The sequence below is a fragment of the Vigna angularis genome, chromosome 2, assembly GCF_016808095.1.
Source record: "Vigna angularis cultivar LongXiaoDou No.4 chromosome 2, ASM1680809v1, whole genome shotgun sequence".
NCBI lineage: Eukaryota > Viridiplantae > Streptophyta > Magnoliopsida > Fabales > Fabaceae > Vigna > Vigna angularis.
The window spans coordinates 24,193,787-24,208,237 of NC_068971.1; the positions used below are offsets into that span (position 1 = coordinate 24,193,787).

The window sequence follows — 14,451 nt, forward strand, 5'->3', positions numbered from 1 at the left end:
TTAATATTTAAGATGAAATGTGATACATACATACATGTATTTCATATCATATACTCAATGTTTAAAATTAAATTAGTACATCCTTACAATTTGGAGTGACTTGTTATAATCATACATGTTATGTTACAAGAGTTAGCAATAGACTTACCTAAAAAAATGGAACAATATTTTAATCCTTTATATTTTATTTATATTCGAGGTAACATTAATTATTTTAAAAAGTTAGATGAATCACTATTGATACTTGTGTTACTCTAATTTTGTTTTGTTTAATAATAAATGTTGGATCTAATAATTGATACCATAACCAAAATTTTGTTGGAGAACCTATATCTTTTATCATAGAACATACTTGCTTTGATTAAAAAAGTATTATAATACTCAAACTTTGGTTTACAAATTCTAAGAGGTAAATCCGTACTTGTAGTAGTTTGACTAATCTCGTTGATGAATAGAATTATAAGCATAATGAAATAATCTTTTCATTGAGAAAAAGATATATGTAAAAGAGTTTGAGAATAAAAATGAAATTGTTATAATTAATATTTGTGTGATGGTGTTTTTCAGAATCTGAATGGGAGAGACACAACCAACCTAAGATGTAAATGATGCATTGATAATTTGAAGTTGAAGAAGTGAAGTCAACATCATGTGTTAATGAGAAGGGTGGAATGAACAGTGAATGTTGGAAAATTGCCTCTGAAATCAAAGCATGAAAGGGTAACAACTGAAAAGACACTTCTAAACTCATCATGGGTAACTAACACATACTCACCGGTTCTCTGGCTTTTTTACCATCTAACCATTAAATGAAAAAGTAATCATAAGATAAATCAAATACGTTTCCATTTATTTTATGTATATTATAATAATATAATAATTATAAAAAGTAATTTTTTACTTTATAAAAAAAAAATAGTATCAAATGAATACAAACCATTTATATGTGTTAAACTATTATGTTAAGTGAAAAAATATTACTTTTTACACTCCATCAAATTTCTTCCTTCACTCTATTAAAAAGTTTTTCCATTTCCGAAAAAAAAATCAAAATTATTTATTGTATTCCAAAAGATAAATCTCGAAAATAATAGGAAGCTAGCAGAAATTTGATAGGTACAGAAAACAATTACCTAAATAAAATCCTCTGTTTTAAGTATATACCCACTCTTGATTTTTTAATATTTTTTAAAATATACTGATTTTAATAAATTAATATTTTTTAATATGTTTTAATATATTAGATTTAGTATATATTAATGTATTTTAAAGACAGAGCAAATAAATAACATTCAAAACTCAGTAGAAAACCCTAATTCGTATCATATATTGAAAATCATTATACTTCTATTATACTCTTACTCTTCTACCTCACTAGAGAAGATAGTTTTCATCTCTAATTATCTTATATAAAAAAAATATCTATACCCTAAAAAGTAGAGTCATATGGCCACTATTGCCTATAATAATTATTCTGATCTTGTTAACTGTGTTGAGAGGTTATGGTTCTTTGTTTGAGAATCAAACATTGATGATTAGGTTAAAAGGTGAAGAGGTGAGAGCAATGCATGTCCAAATCTACCTTAAAAATGTCACCTAGAAAAGTGGATTCCCTTATGAATGCCACTGCCAGTTATCAACAACACTCATATGCTTGCAATTATTGGAAACAAAAGGACACAAAGGAAATTTTTAAAATAATTTCAATCACAAACTTTCAGCATATATATATATATATTTAGGTCTCATAAAAAAAATGGATCCAGGTTGAAGATAATGTTTGTCCTAAGTTGAAAACTATTCTCATAGTGTGATAATTGGAGTGGAAGTAATAAAATTGAACTGTCACTATCCAAACTTCGGATTTTTTTTTCATTTAATTTTTTTTGTACATTTTTGTGGTACAAATTGTGTTATGATTTGAAGATATTTGTCTTTTTTTAATAAATATAGTTCTAAGCAAAAATAAATTTACGATGAGTGGTCATATCAAGACCAAGACTTCAAAGAAAAGAAAATTAATTATTAGGTGATCTTAAAATAATGCCATCTAGATTAATTACAATATGGTCCACAATTACATATAGTGTAATTCTTCTTATGTTACATACCCTTTCGTTTCCATTCTAAATGTCATATTAATTTTACAAAAAATTAACTATTTTTTAGTTATACATCTTATTTTAATTATATAGGAGAAAGGACAATCAGTAATGATAAAAAAATATATAATGACATGCAAATATATATTGAAATAAAAAGACTGAAAAGAAGTATGTTAATCACTTAAAATTATACTAAAAATAGAAAATTAAATAACTTTCTTAGTTAGGGTGAAAAATATCCTTCAACTCCTAAAACAAAGGAATAAAAGGAATATATGGGATGTTGATTAAGAAAAACACATTATCTACAATATATTACTATCTTAATTTTCTAAATAGGTAACTCATTGAGATTATATTATAAATAAAGTATTAAACAGTTTCTTTAGTTTTTGATGAAAAAAAAGTTCATATTATAAAGAAATAGAGTAAATAATTAAACTCAAATAGTATATGGTTTCATCTTGTAGCAGTAGCATTTTTTTATGTTGACGAAGATGCTTGAAAAACAATTGTAATAATCTGGAAAATGCAAGGGGAATCTGATTTGAATGAAGGTTTGGAAAGAAGGAGCAAATGGCAGAAAGTAGAGCAACAAGTCTTTCAAATTAAAGAAGAAGCTCGTTTATCAACACAATATATAAATGATGCAGGCCAAGTTAGTGACTAAGTTGAGGAAAACAATGCAATAACACATGGGTTATTAACTAGTTTAGTGCCAAACAAGTCATGCACAATTCAATGCCAGAGAAAATATTAGGCAAAAGAACAGAACCCCGAGGCAGAGGGGATGGTGCTTGTTCACTTCAAAATCGTATAAAATAATACCCTGTCTCCTTTTCTTGCTTTACTACAAAGCAAGAATAATAGTAATCCTAGAAACTATGGTGGCACAAGAGTTAGTGAGTCTTAAAAAAGAGAGAGAGAGACCCAATGCAAAACTAAGAGTTTTTGATGCTTGATATGATATGCTTGTGGTTGAGTTTTTGAGGGAATTGCCAATGTCAATGCCGAGGCAAGCCTTGAGCAACCAAAACCACAACCAAATGTCGAGGCAAGCTTTCATCACAAACCATCACCATCACCTTCTTCGCCATCTTCTTCTCTTTGCACTTCTTCTTCCTCTTTCATTTGCTGCAAATCATGAAGTTACTGCATTGTTTTCCTGGATGCATAGCTCTTCCAAAACTCCTTCAGCCTTTTCTACTTGGAACCCTTTGGACTCCAATCCTTGCAGTTGGTCTTTCATCAAATGCTCTTCAGCAAACCTTGTCACGGAGATAACCATTCAAAATGTTGAGCTGGCCCTTCCCTTCCCTTCGAAAATCTCATCCTTTTCTTTCCTTCAAATATTGGTCATTTCTGGGGCTAACCTCACTGGGACTATCTCCCCTGACATTGGAAACTGTTCTGAGCTTAGAGTCCTTGACCTTAGCTCCAATGGTCTTGTGGGTGGCATTCCTTCTAGTGTTGGGAGGCTCATAAACCTCCAAAACTTGAGCTTGAACTCCAACCATCTCACAGGGTCAATCCCAAGTGAGCTTGGTGATTGTGTCAATCTCAGGACCCTTGATATTTTTGATAACAGTCTTAGTGGGGATCTTCCTGTGGAGCTAGGGAAGTTGTCAAATCTGGAGGTTATAAGAGCTGGAGGGAACAGTGGCATTGTGGGGAAGATTCCAGATGAGCTAGGAGATTGCAGAAATTTGACAGTGTTGGGTCTTGCCGAGACAAAAATTTCTGGTTCATTGCCTGCTTCAATAGGCAAGCTAAGTATGCTTCAGACCTTGTCTATTTATAGTACTATGCTCTCTGGTGAGATTCCTCCTGAAATAGGGAACTGTTCAGAGCTTGTCAACTTATTTTTTTATGAGAATGACCTCTCTGGTTCCCTACCAAGAGAGATTGGTATGCTTCAGAAGCTGGAAAAGATACTGCTGTGGCAAAACAATTTTGTTGGGGACATTCCTGAGGAAATTGGTAACTGCAGAAACTTGAAGATTCTTGATGTCTCTTTGAATTCTCTCTCAGGTGGAATACCCCAAAGTCTGGGGAAACTCTCAAATCTTGAAGAACTTATGTTGAGTAACAATAACATCTCTGGTTCAATACCACCAGCTCTGTCCAATCTCACAAACCTCATACAGTTGCAGCTGGATACAAATCAGCTGTCAGGTTCAATTCCACCTGGGATTGGAAGCTTGACAAAGCTAACAGTCTTTTTTGCTTGGCAGAACAAACTTGGAAGTGGCATTCCATCATCGTTGGGAGGCTGTAGAAGCCTTGAGGCTTTGGATTTGTCATACAATGCACTCACTGATAGCTTACCCCCAGGCCTGTTTAAACTTCAAAATTTAACAAAGCTTCTGCTAATATCTAATGATATTTCTGGCCCTATTCCTCCTGAGATTGGGAACTGCACTTCCCTCATTCGCCTCCGGCTTGTAGGCAACAGAATCAGTGGGGAGATACCAAGAGAAATCGGCTCTCTTAAGAGCCTTTATTTCCTTGATCTGTCTGAAAATCAGCTGACTGGGTCAGTACCATTTGAGATTGGAAACTGTAAAGAACTGCAAATGCTGAATCTAAGCAACAACTCCCTTTCTGGAGCTTTGCCTAGTTATTTGTCTTCTCTCACAAGGCTAGAGGTCTTGGATGTTTCTATGAATAACTTCTCCGGTGAGGTTCCAATGAGTATTGGCCAACTCACTTCACTTCTTAGACTCATCCTAAGTAGAAACTCTTTCTCTGGGCCAATTCCCTCCTCAATTGGGCAATGTTCAGGTCTTCAGCTGCTAGACCTTAGCAGCAACAATTTTTCAGGGAGCATTCCACCAGAACTGCTTCAAATTGAAGCACTTGATATTTCTCTTAATCTGAGTCACAATGCATTATCTGGAGTGATCCCACCAGAGATTTCTTCTCTGAAAAAGCTGTCAGTTCTAGACCTTTCACACAACAATCTTGAAGGTGACTTGACGGCCTTTTCAGGGCTCGAAAATCTTGTTTCTCTAAACATTTCCTACAACAAAATCACTGGTTATCTTCCAGACACCAAGTTATTCCATCAACTATCAGCAACAGATTTGGCTGGAAACCAAGGTTTGTGTCCTAATGGTCACGATTCTTGTTTTGTTAGCAGTGAGGCTATGACAAAAATGCTGAATGGTACTAATTCTAAAAGGTCAGAGATAATCAAACTGGCTATTGGGCTGCTCAGTGCCTTGATTGTTGCAATGACAGTCTTTGGAGTTGTTACTGTCTTTCGAGCAAGGAAAATCATTCAAGCAGACAATGATTCTGAGATGGGAGGAGATTCATGGCCTTGGCAGTTCACCCCATTCCAAAAGGTAAACTTCTCTGTGGAGCAAGTCTTAAAGTGTTTGGTGGAATCCAATGTAATTGGAAAGGGGTGCTCAGGGATTGTTTATCGTGCCGAAATGGAAAATGGGGATATCATTGCTGTGAAAAGACTATGGCCAACAACAATAGCTGCAAAATGTGATGATCAAAGCGACAAGTTAGCAGTTAATGGAGGGGTACGTGATTCCTTTTCAGCTGAGGTAAAAACTCTCGGTTCAATTCGGCACAAGAACATTGTAAGGTTCTTGGGTTGCTGTTGGAACAGAAAGACAAGGTTGCTTATGTATGATTACATGCCAAATGGGAGTCTAGGAAGTCTGCTTCATGAACGAAGTGGAAACTGCTTGGAATGGGACATAAGGTTTCGGATAATACTAGGAGCAGCACAAGGTGTGGCTTATTTGCACCATGATTGTGCTCCTCCTATTGTTCATAGGGACATCAAGGCCAACAACATTCTCATAGGCCCTGAATTTGAACCATACATAGCTGATTTTGGGCTTGCAAAACTTGTTGATGATGGAGATTTTGCTCGATCTTCTAGCACACTAGCTGGTTCCTATGGTTACATTGCTCCTGGTTAGTATAGTACTACTATCCCAATACTTCAATTAAATATTGTGTTACTTTTATCACTCACCATTAAGGAGAGTCTGAACTTTTATTTAACATTCTTTGTCTGAATATGCTATCTCTCATAACTGTATACTGACATCTATACATTATTACCTTTTTCTGTATCTGGGGATTGAAGAGTATGGGTACATGATGAAAATAACAGAGAAAAGTGATGTTTATAGCTATGGCATTGTTGTGCTAGAAGTCCTGACAGGGAAGCAACCAATTGATCCAACAATACCTGATGGACTCCACATTGTTGATTGGGTAAGACAGAAAAGAGGTGGAGTTGAAGTGGTGGATGAAAGCTTGAGAGCTCGGCCAGAATCCGAAATTGAGGAAATGTTGCAGACCTTAGGAGTGGCTTTGCTGTGTGTGAACTCAAGCCCAGATGACAGACCAACCATGAAAGATGTTGTAGCAATGATGAAGGAAATTAGGCAGGACAGAGAGGAATGTGTTAAAGTTGACTTGCTTCTTCATGCATCTTCTGCAAATGATCAACAAGAAAGAAATATTTCAAATAGCCAACATAGCAATGAGGCTAGGCAACTAGGATTTTCTTAGCAAGAATTGTTTCTATCATGTTGTCATCAATTAATTCTGCATCGTAATTTTGGTTTCCTTGTGTATAATGATAAAGGTCTAATAATTGTGACCAATGAAGTAATCTCTGTTTATTATATACCATTTTTTTTTCAGTATTGAAATACATATAAACAAACCAGTATAATCTACTTGTTACTTTATGAGGTAGTTCCTTTGTAAGAGAGTGTAGTTAGCCGAAGAAAATATTATAAGTTATAGTTGAACAAATTCAACTTGTTCAGTGTGAAGTGAAGTTTGTCTTTCACCTTTGTTTGTTGTCATCACTAGTTAATATGAATTGCCAGCATAAACCTTCTTGTTCACGTGTCTCTAAATGTACTTGTAGTGCTATTGGTAGTGTTACAAAGTACAAGTAATTAGATTCTTAAGAAGAGTCAATGATAACTATTAACTGTAAAGACTTTTTAAGATGGATTATATGTCATTATTGTATCAAGTCTTCTCCGAATTTGGATTCTCTGTTAGTTTTCTCTATTTTTGTTTTCAAAATATACTGATTGACACTTATTTGATGTTTTAAAATATATTAAAAAGAATTATAATATACTAACATTAGTGTATTTTTAATGTTCAACAAAGACAAACACCAAAAAGTCCAGTATAGAATCTGGACTCATTTTTTTTTCACGTATTTTCATTCACAATAAAAAAATCAGATTGGTGGAAGTACTAAAATGGAACAAGACTGAAAACCTATATATACATATTGAATATATTTTTTGAATTATTTGAAAATGGATGTCATGCTAGCCTGACAGACAAAAAAGAAAGAAAATATTTTTCATATTTTTTATTTTTTGTATTTTTTAAAATATTTTTTGTATTATTTAAAAAATTGCATGAACACAAAAAAAAAATGAAGTTTAATTAAAAAGAGGATAAAATGGAATACAAGTGTGAGATGGATGAATAATGAGTTGGGGAAGTAAGGAAAAAAATAAGGATGGTAATGCAAGCTAGTTTCACCAATTTAGGTCCTTTCTCTAGTTGACTCTTGAAAAGTGGGTTGGGTTGGCTCGTCCCCGCTTTGGAAATGCAAACTGAATATTCTGGTTCACCCCCGCATTGCATCTTGGTCCGTTTGTCCATAAACCAACCCTTTTTTCATGTGTAATTAAATGGATACAATGAGAAAAAACTAAACATTAAAAATATAAGGAGGTGCATATAAGAGAAAAACGTGGTGTAGGAGGTAAACCATAGTCTAACCTACAAAAGAAATAAAGAATGTGTGAAGATTGGCCATGGGGTGCAAAAGGTGCGAAGATTGGCCATGGGGTGCAAAAGGTGTGAAGATTGGCCATGGAGTACAGAAGGTATTGTTGGATTTGCCTAAAACCTAGACCCATTCATCTTTATCTTCTCCAAAGCACAACACTCCATAGGTTTCCTCCATTTTCATCTTGTTTCGCCTCCCTTGATTACTCGAAACACCACTACACCGTCCCAATTCGCGACTCCATTGGTCAATACCATTATCGTGCAACTCCAACACTGTCAAGGCCATCACCGCCAATGACACCATAATGCCTGAACGAAGTTCCCAACCTTCTTTCCCTCATGCACAACCAGCTTACGACACCATCAATCAGAGCTAGCTAGAGAGTGAAGAAGGCACCGCTAGTTGGGGAGGAACTCAACAATTGCTAGGATTGTGTCGTCGTTGGGTACCACCGCTTTAGGACCCTAGGACCCCTGGAAGGCGAAAACAATTTAAAAAAATAGAGTCACCGATAGGGTTGGCAGAAAAGACCGCGGGTCGCTTCAGGTATTTAATACCTGTGGACAAGAGATATCTATATAGGTATTCTAATACTTGCTTGTTAACAGTCGGGTTTGGGTATTACATTATCCATATTTACAGAAACTTGTTATCTGTTTGAAAAATAAAATTACAATTTTGTTTTGATTTTTTTACTTATTTTCTCTATGTTGTCAAAGAAAAAACAAACCTAAATTTTATTATTTTTTCTCATTCACTCTCTCTGCCCTGCAACACTAGCAAGATCCACCTGTTTGCTGAAAAAGTGATCATCCAAAAGTACCCTCCACATCTCAGTACCCTATCAACATCAAACAACATAAACTCCAACACCACTTCATCGAACAACGGCAACCGTTGCTGAAGCAGCACGTGCAACGACACTAGTCCCCACAACGCCACGACCTCGTTGTTCAGCGTCGCGATGTTCATAGTCGTGGTCACCACCATCACGTTTTGCAGTTTCATGGCGGTGACAAATGATCTGGTGCCGCCGCCTACATCGAGGCCGAGCCGGAGCACCGACTTTGTTGCCTTGGCGATTTGGAACAGCTAGTGAATCGGGAGATCCAAGTCGCTCTTGTAAGAATTGAACTTAAAAACGTTGTGTGAGGGTTCGAAGCCGATGTTAGGGTTTTTCCTATTGAGGCAATCAAAGGATTTGTAGGTGTAGTAGTCCCAAACGACGACGTTGTCGGGGAGGGAGGAGGGAAAGGGGTTTTGCGGGAGGGAATTTGGGAGAATAGGTTTCTGTGGCGTTTGGGAGGAGGAGGTCTAGGTGTCATCTTTTGCTCACATAGAGAAGATCCATCAGTTAACTCAAAGAAACTGAATACTAACTAGGTATAACTAAGAGTACACAATAGAAACACGATGCACTCATAACCTACAAGATTCCTAAGGAAAGAACATACCACAAATGTAACATCCCAAAATATAATATAAATACTATAAAAGAGCTATCATTAATTTTAATATAATAGATTAATCAACAAGATAGAAATATAAAGTCAATTACAATCATCTAAGTAACCATAAAAGGAACTTTATATACAAACCAAATAAACAAAACTATATACAAATAGCTAGTCTAGAATAACTAAGCATCTGATAATCCTCCATCCAATGCTTGCTCCAAAGAAACATCATCTCCCTCTGCTCATACCCACCAGATGATTATAGTCGATGCACGAACAAGCCATACAATACAAATACAAAGAAAACAAGCAGGGTAAGCTAGTGTAAACAGAATCATTCTAGAGCATTAAATATTTCACAATAGCTACAATTTCAATCCAATTAATCACACACAAGACATATTTAAATAACTAGACTTGACTCATTCGGATATAGTATGAATGTCATACTATGGTTAGAGCTGTCAGTTTCTTTTCCAGCCCCAAGGCTAACCCTGGCCCTTTTTATATTTAGCCCCATTTTTGTTGACCCATGTCTTGGGGGCTTTTTTTAAAGCCCCTGGCCCCCAAAACCCCATCCAAGTGGGTTGTGAATGAAGCAGGGCCGGGTTAGCCCCCTAGCCCCAAAACATTATTTTTGACCCATTTTGTTCTGAACAACCACTCGACTGACTGAGCATTTGACGGCCTCCCCTCAGTCTCGCCGCCCCTCCCTTTGTCTCCTCCCGCCGTCTTCCCCCGCCATGCTGAACCTCGGAGGAAACCTCCGTCCTCATCGACGTCTACCGCGACAAGTGATCCTCCCTCGGCCGCACCAACCTTAAAGCCACCCACTGGCAAGAGGTCGCCGATTCCCCCACTGCCAAAACCGCCATCTAGTGCCGCCAAAAAATGGAAAAACTCCGCAAACGCTACCGCACCGAAATCCAACGCCTCCGCTCCCTCCCTCTCCCTCGCCTCATCAACAACTCCACCACCGCTTCACCCTCCTCCTGGGTTCACTTCAAATCCGTGGATTCCATGGAAAAAGGCCCCAACAAACCCACACCGCCACCGCCACCAACCCCAACACCTCCACCAACAACCTCAATTTCCCCGACGAATTCCAACTAAATCTCTAACACAATCTAATCTCGTGGGTTCATCTTTAACGCAATCTAATCTCGTGGCTCCATCCCCTCCTAGATCTACTCTTTAATCGGTACCAATTTTACATTTTTGCTTTCTTCGATTCATTGCAACGAATTCCAATCTCAATTGTTTTTTCATCTTGTTTCTCCCCCCATTTCACGATCTATGCTCAATGTCTCTACTACGTTCGATTTCAATTGAACTCACTGTTTGAAATGTCGTTAGTGCTTCTGGTTTTCTACCTCCATCAATTATCCATCTGGGTCATTTCTAATACCCTAATAAATTGAATGTTTAAAGTTGTATACTTTCATGACTGTGTATGCTCCATGGATGGATTTTTCAATTGGGTTTTGATTAAGCTCTCTTTATGTGTTTGTGCATCATGTCACTTATGTCTTCTTTCTTCACAGGCTGTAGTAAGTTGTGGCTAGCCTTCCCCCTGAGCTCCTTGGAGATGTTATTAATAGATTGGAAGCAAATGAGAGTACATGGCCTGCTCGTAAGCATGTCGTTGCATGTGTTGCCGTGTGCAAGTCCCGGAGAGAAATGTGCAAAGAAATTGTTAGCAGTCCTGAATTTTGTGGGAAGATCACTTTTCCTATTGGCCTGAAGTAGGTACACCTTTTGTTCTTCTATCATGTGCCTAAAATATGCGTAAAGTATTTGCTTTATGTATCAAGGATATGAAATTTTTACCATGACCAAAGTTTACATTTTTATGCTTCAATGACTCTTGTCTTGTCTGTAGCCTATGCATAGGAATGGAACCATCCAGTGTTTCATCAAGAGAGACAAATCTAAGCTGACATACCATCCAGTCCTGGTAAGCTTTCCTTTGTTGACACTAACATATATGAATTTATCTTATCATCTTGTTTTTTTCTTTCTTTAATTTGCTTTTACTGTGTAATTTTTGTGCTTATGGCCTCTGGTATTGATATATTTATTGACTTTTTCCTTTATCAATATGAGCTGTGGTCACCTTTGAAAGTAGAATTTATTGTTGTTTCTTTGATTTTTGGTTCAACTTAATTGCTTGTTATGTTCATTTCTATGTTTGGATTGGTGAAAATGATGGAATGAGGTGGTTGTTTTTGAAATGTAAGCTTTGCTACCTTAAACTCGATCTTACAGCTTCCTTGTGGTGTTGGGAAATGTTTTTAATGCAATTTAGATAGTAGTGTTCGAATATGATGGTCAACTTCTTTGTTGTGGCCCACTTACAAACTTATTGTGTCGTTTTATTGAAGTTTATGAAAGTAAGTAATAACTACTGGTGCTCAAGTTACTTAGGGTTGGGTGCTGATGTCACTTCTAGTTTATTTTGGTCATATGATCCATTCAAATAATTCAACCTTGTCCCGAGCATCATTTCAACTTGGTGCGTGTTTGGCTTGTTAGCTTTGCTAAAGTTTTAATGGTGTGTGATGCATGTCTATTATGCTTATGTTGACTTTAATTACAAGAGAATAGCTCATGCCTTGCCTATCCTATTTGTTTTATTGGTTGAAATGTATTCTATGCTAGCACGAGTATTGAGTTGACAAATGTCTTGCTGTTACAGTGTGTTGTATAAATATACATTTAGGAATTTATGTTCCTGGCTATCATTGTTTTTGGGGCCTGTTCTGGACTAATAAATGTGTTCCTACAGCCTTGCTTATTGTAAATGGAAAGTTTCTTCTCTCTGCCAAAAGGACCAGAAGAACAACTTGCACGGAGTATATTATATCAATGGATGGAGATAACATATTGAGATCTAGTAGTACGTACATTGAAAGTATAAACTAAGCTCCAGGAAGTATATTACAGTATATGTATTTACCAATTGCTGTATAAATTTTTTGTTTCTTTCTATTTTTGTATCTATTTCTGGATTATAATTTTTTTTCTCTACATAAAATTTGGTAAAAAGGAAGGCCCATGGGCTGGCCCTGACCCACAGGGCTTTGGGGGTATTTAGCCTTGTGGGCTTTTTTAATAAAGGGCTTTTTTGGCCCTGTGGGCTTTTTTGGCCCCAACCCATGTGGGCTAGGGCCAAGTCCTATTATGGGGGCTTATTTGACAGGTCTAACTATGGTAGTTTATGCAGTTGTAATGGTAATACAATTGACTCAATCCAAGTTACCATATAAGGTTAGTCAATTGCAGTTGTCTTTGGCAAAGATAAAGCCTCTAGACAAGAACCTCCTACTACTTTTCACGACATAACCATCCATCTCTATTTGAAATTAAAGTTATTGAGAGCGTTAGGATAAACCACCAGTACAAAGCTCCATACATTCATACTCACAATACTTGGTAACCATTAGTAAGAAATTCCTCCTTGGAACTCTTTCCACCACTTTCAATCATATGTATAACATCAGATATAATCACCTACAATTACATGAAACCACTCAACATCCATCAAAGATCATAAACCATCCATCAAGAAGTATCAAAACATCATAAATAACATTTAGCAAATCCCCTAAATTGGCGCTCAAGCACCCAGAGACCGGCACTCAACGCCCAAAAATAGAGAGCTGGCGCTCAGGCACCCAAGAAGTGGTGCTCAACGCTAGGATTCTAGTGAGTTAGTGCCCAAGCGCCATGACACAGAAAAACCTCAAAAAACACTCCTCTAACTCAAAGTGACTACTTCAAATCAAATCGACTACTCCAAGTTACCCAAAATCATTTCTACTTCTCCTAACACCAATTTCAATCAATCAATGGTACAAACAAGTCATAAATGACTCTATAATAGACCCCAAACCATCACATCTAGTTCAACCTATCAACTATCAAATGATCTTATATAAGATTTTATACCATTCTCAAGGTGAAAACAAGTTTTATATACCCCCAACAAGAGTCTTAAAGGTTCATTTCAGATCATACTCACTTCCTTTAGATTTTACCTATTCAAAACCTTTAAAATCCTTTTGAAACAACAATGTAAACATGCTAAAATCACTACCATTTCATTCTAAACCACATATCATCCAACTCTCATCCTAATTAAGTTACTAAAGACGAAATAAACTGTCTTAAACCACCAATAGTCAAATTAAACCCAGATTTCAATAATGCACCCCTCAAACCTACTAAATTAACTATAAGACACATAATTTTGAGCTCTCACTAGCCTTTGCACAATTCAACCAATTTCAACCATCAACACAACTTCATAACATGAAATTCATCTTCATAATAACATCCCAACATATTTAATCAAAAACAAATTCTCAAACAAGCACATATACTTATTTAAATGAACAATCATTCACACAATATCAAAATTTGTAATTTAAGTCAATTTAACATACTAGCAAGTACCAAACCTATATAATAAACATAAATTAAAGTTCAACATCTAGCTTCCCTTTTACCTCACAAATTTTCCTATCAAATTTTAGAATTGTACCCTTGTTGCTTCAGACTCAAGGAACTCTAAATACACCTATGAAACACCGAAAAAAGATCAAGGAGAGTCCTTAGAACCTCTGATCAACAGGAAACTAGGAAAAAACATCACAATACACATGCAACAAGAGATCATGAAGCATGATCACAACTAAGAAGAAAATAAAAAAAGGAGTCGAAACTTACTTACTCTATAGTAAAAATTGATCGATAGATATTAGAGACAATACAACTATGATCTCCTAGAAACTTCCTAATCATCAAATAGATGATCGAGGAGTGAGAAAACTTAGAGAGAATATAGAGAGAACTGAGAGGAAGAGTTTTAGAGAGATGAATTGTGTTTTAAGTAATGAGACAAGTTTAATTCTATTGATATTATTGGATTATTTTAAAATAAAATAATCGGTCTCATTATTTTAAAACATCAATTAATTCTAATACTCTATTTTTTAGGTTCTTATATTTATGTTAAATTTTATGAAAGCTTGTATATTATTTCTTCCAATATGAGATAAATTCAAAGAGTGGT

At 36.0% G+C, this 14,451-nt stretch overlaps 1 protein-coding gene and 1 long non-coding RNA gene across 2 annotated transcripts; one reads left to right on the top strand and one right to left on the bottom strand.

The window, feature by feature from the left end:
* The first annotated feature begins 2,671 nt into the window (after positions 1-2,671).
* Positions 2,672-6,800, top strand: LOC108320048 (LRR receptor-like serine/threonine-protein kinase RGI2). Its single transcript, XM_017551389.2, has 2 exons — positions 2,672-6,047; positions 6,223-6,800. Exons 1-2 carry the CDS (start codon positions 3,074-3,076, stop codon positions 6,651-6,653), a joined length of 3,405 nt encoding a protein of 1,134 aa, XP_017406878.1. The 5' UTR covers positions 2,672-3,073; the 3' UTR covers positions 6,654-6,800.
* LOC128195541 (uncharacterized) lies at positions 6,443-8,136 on the bottom strand. The gene is made up of 3 exons (XR_008247194.1): positions 7,905-8,136; positions 7,662-7,793; positions 6,443-6,576 (listed from the first exon to the last, which is right to left on the bottom strand). It is a non-coding gene; the product is annotated as an uncharacterized LOC128195541 (long non-coding RNA).
* Between the last annotated feature and the right edge of the window lie 6,315 nt (positions 8,137-14,451).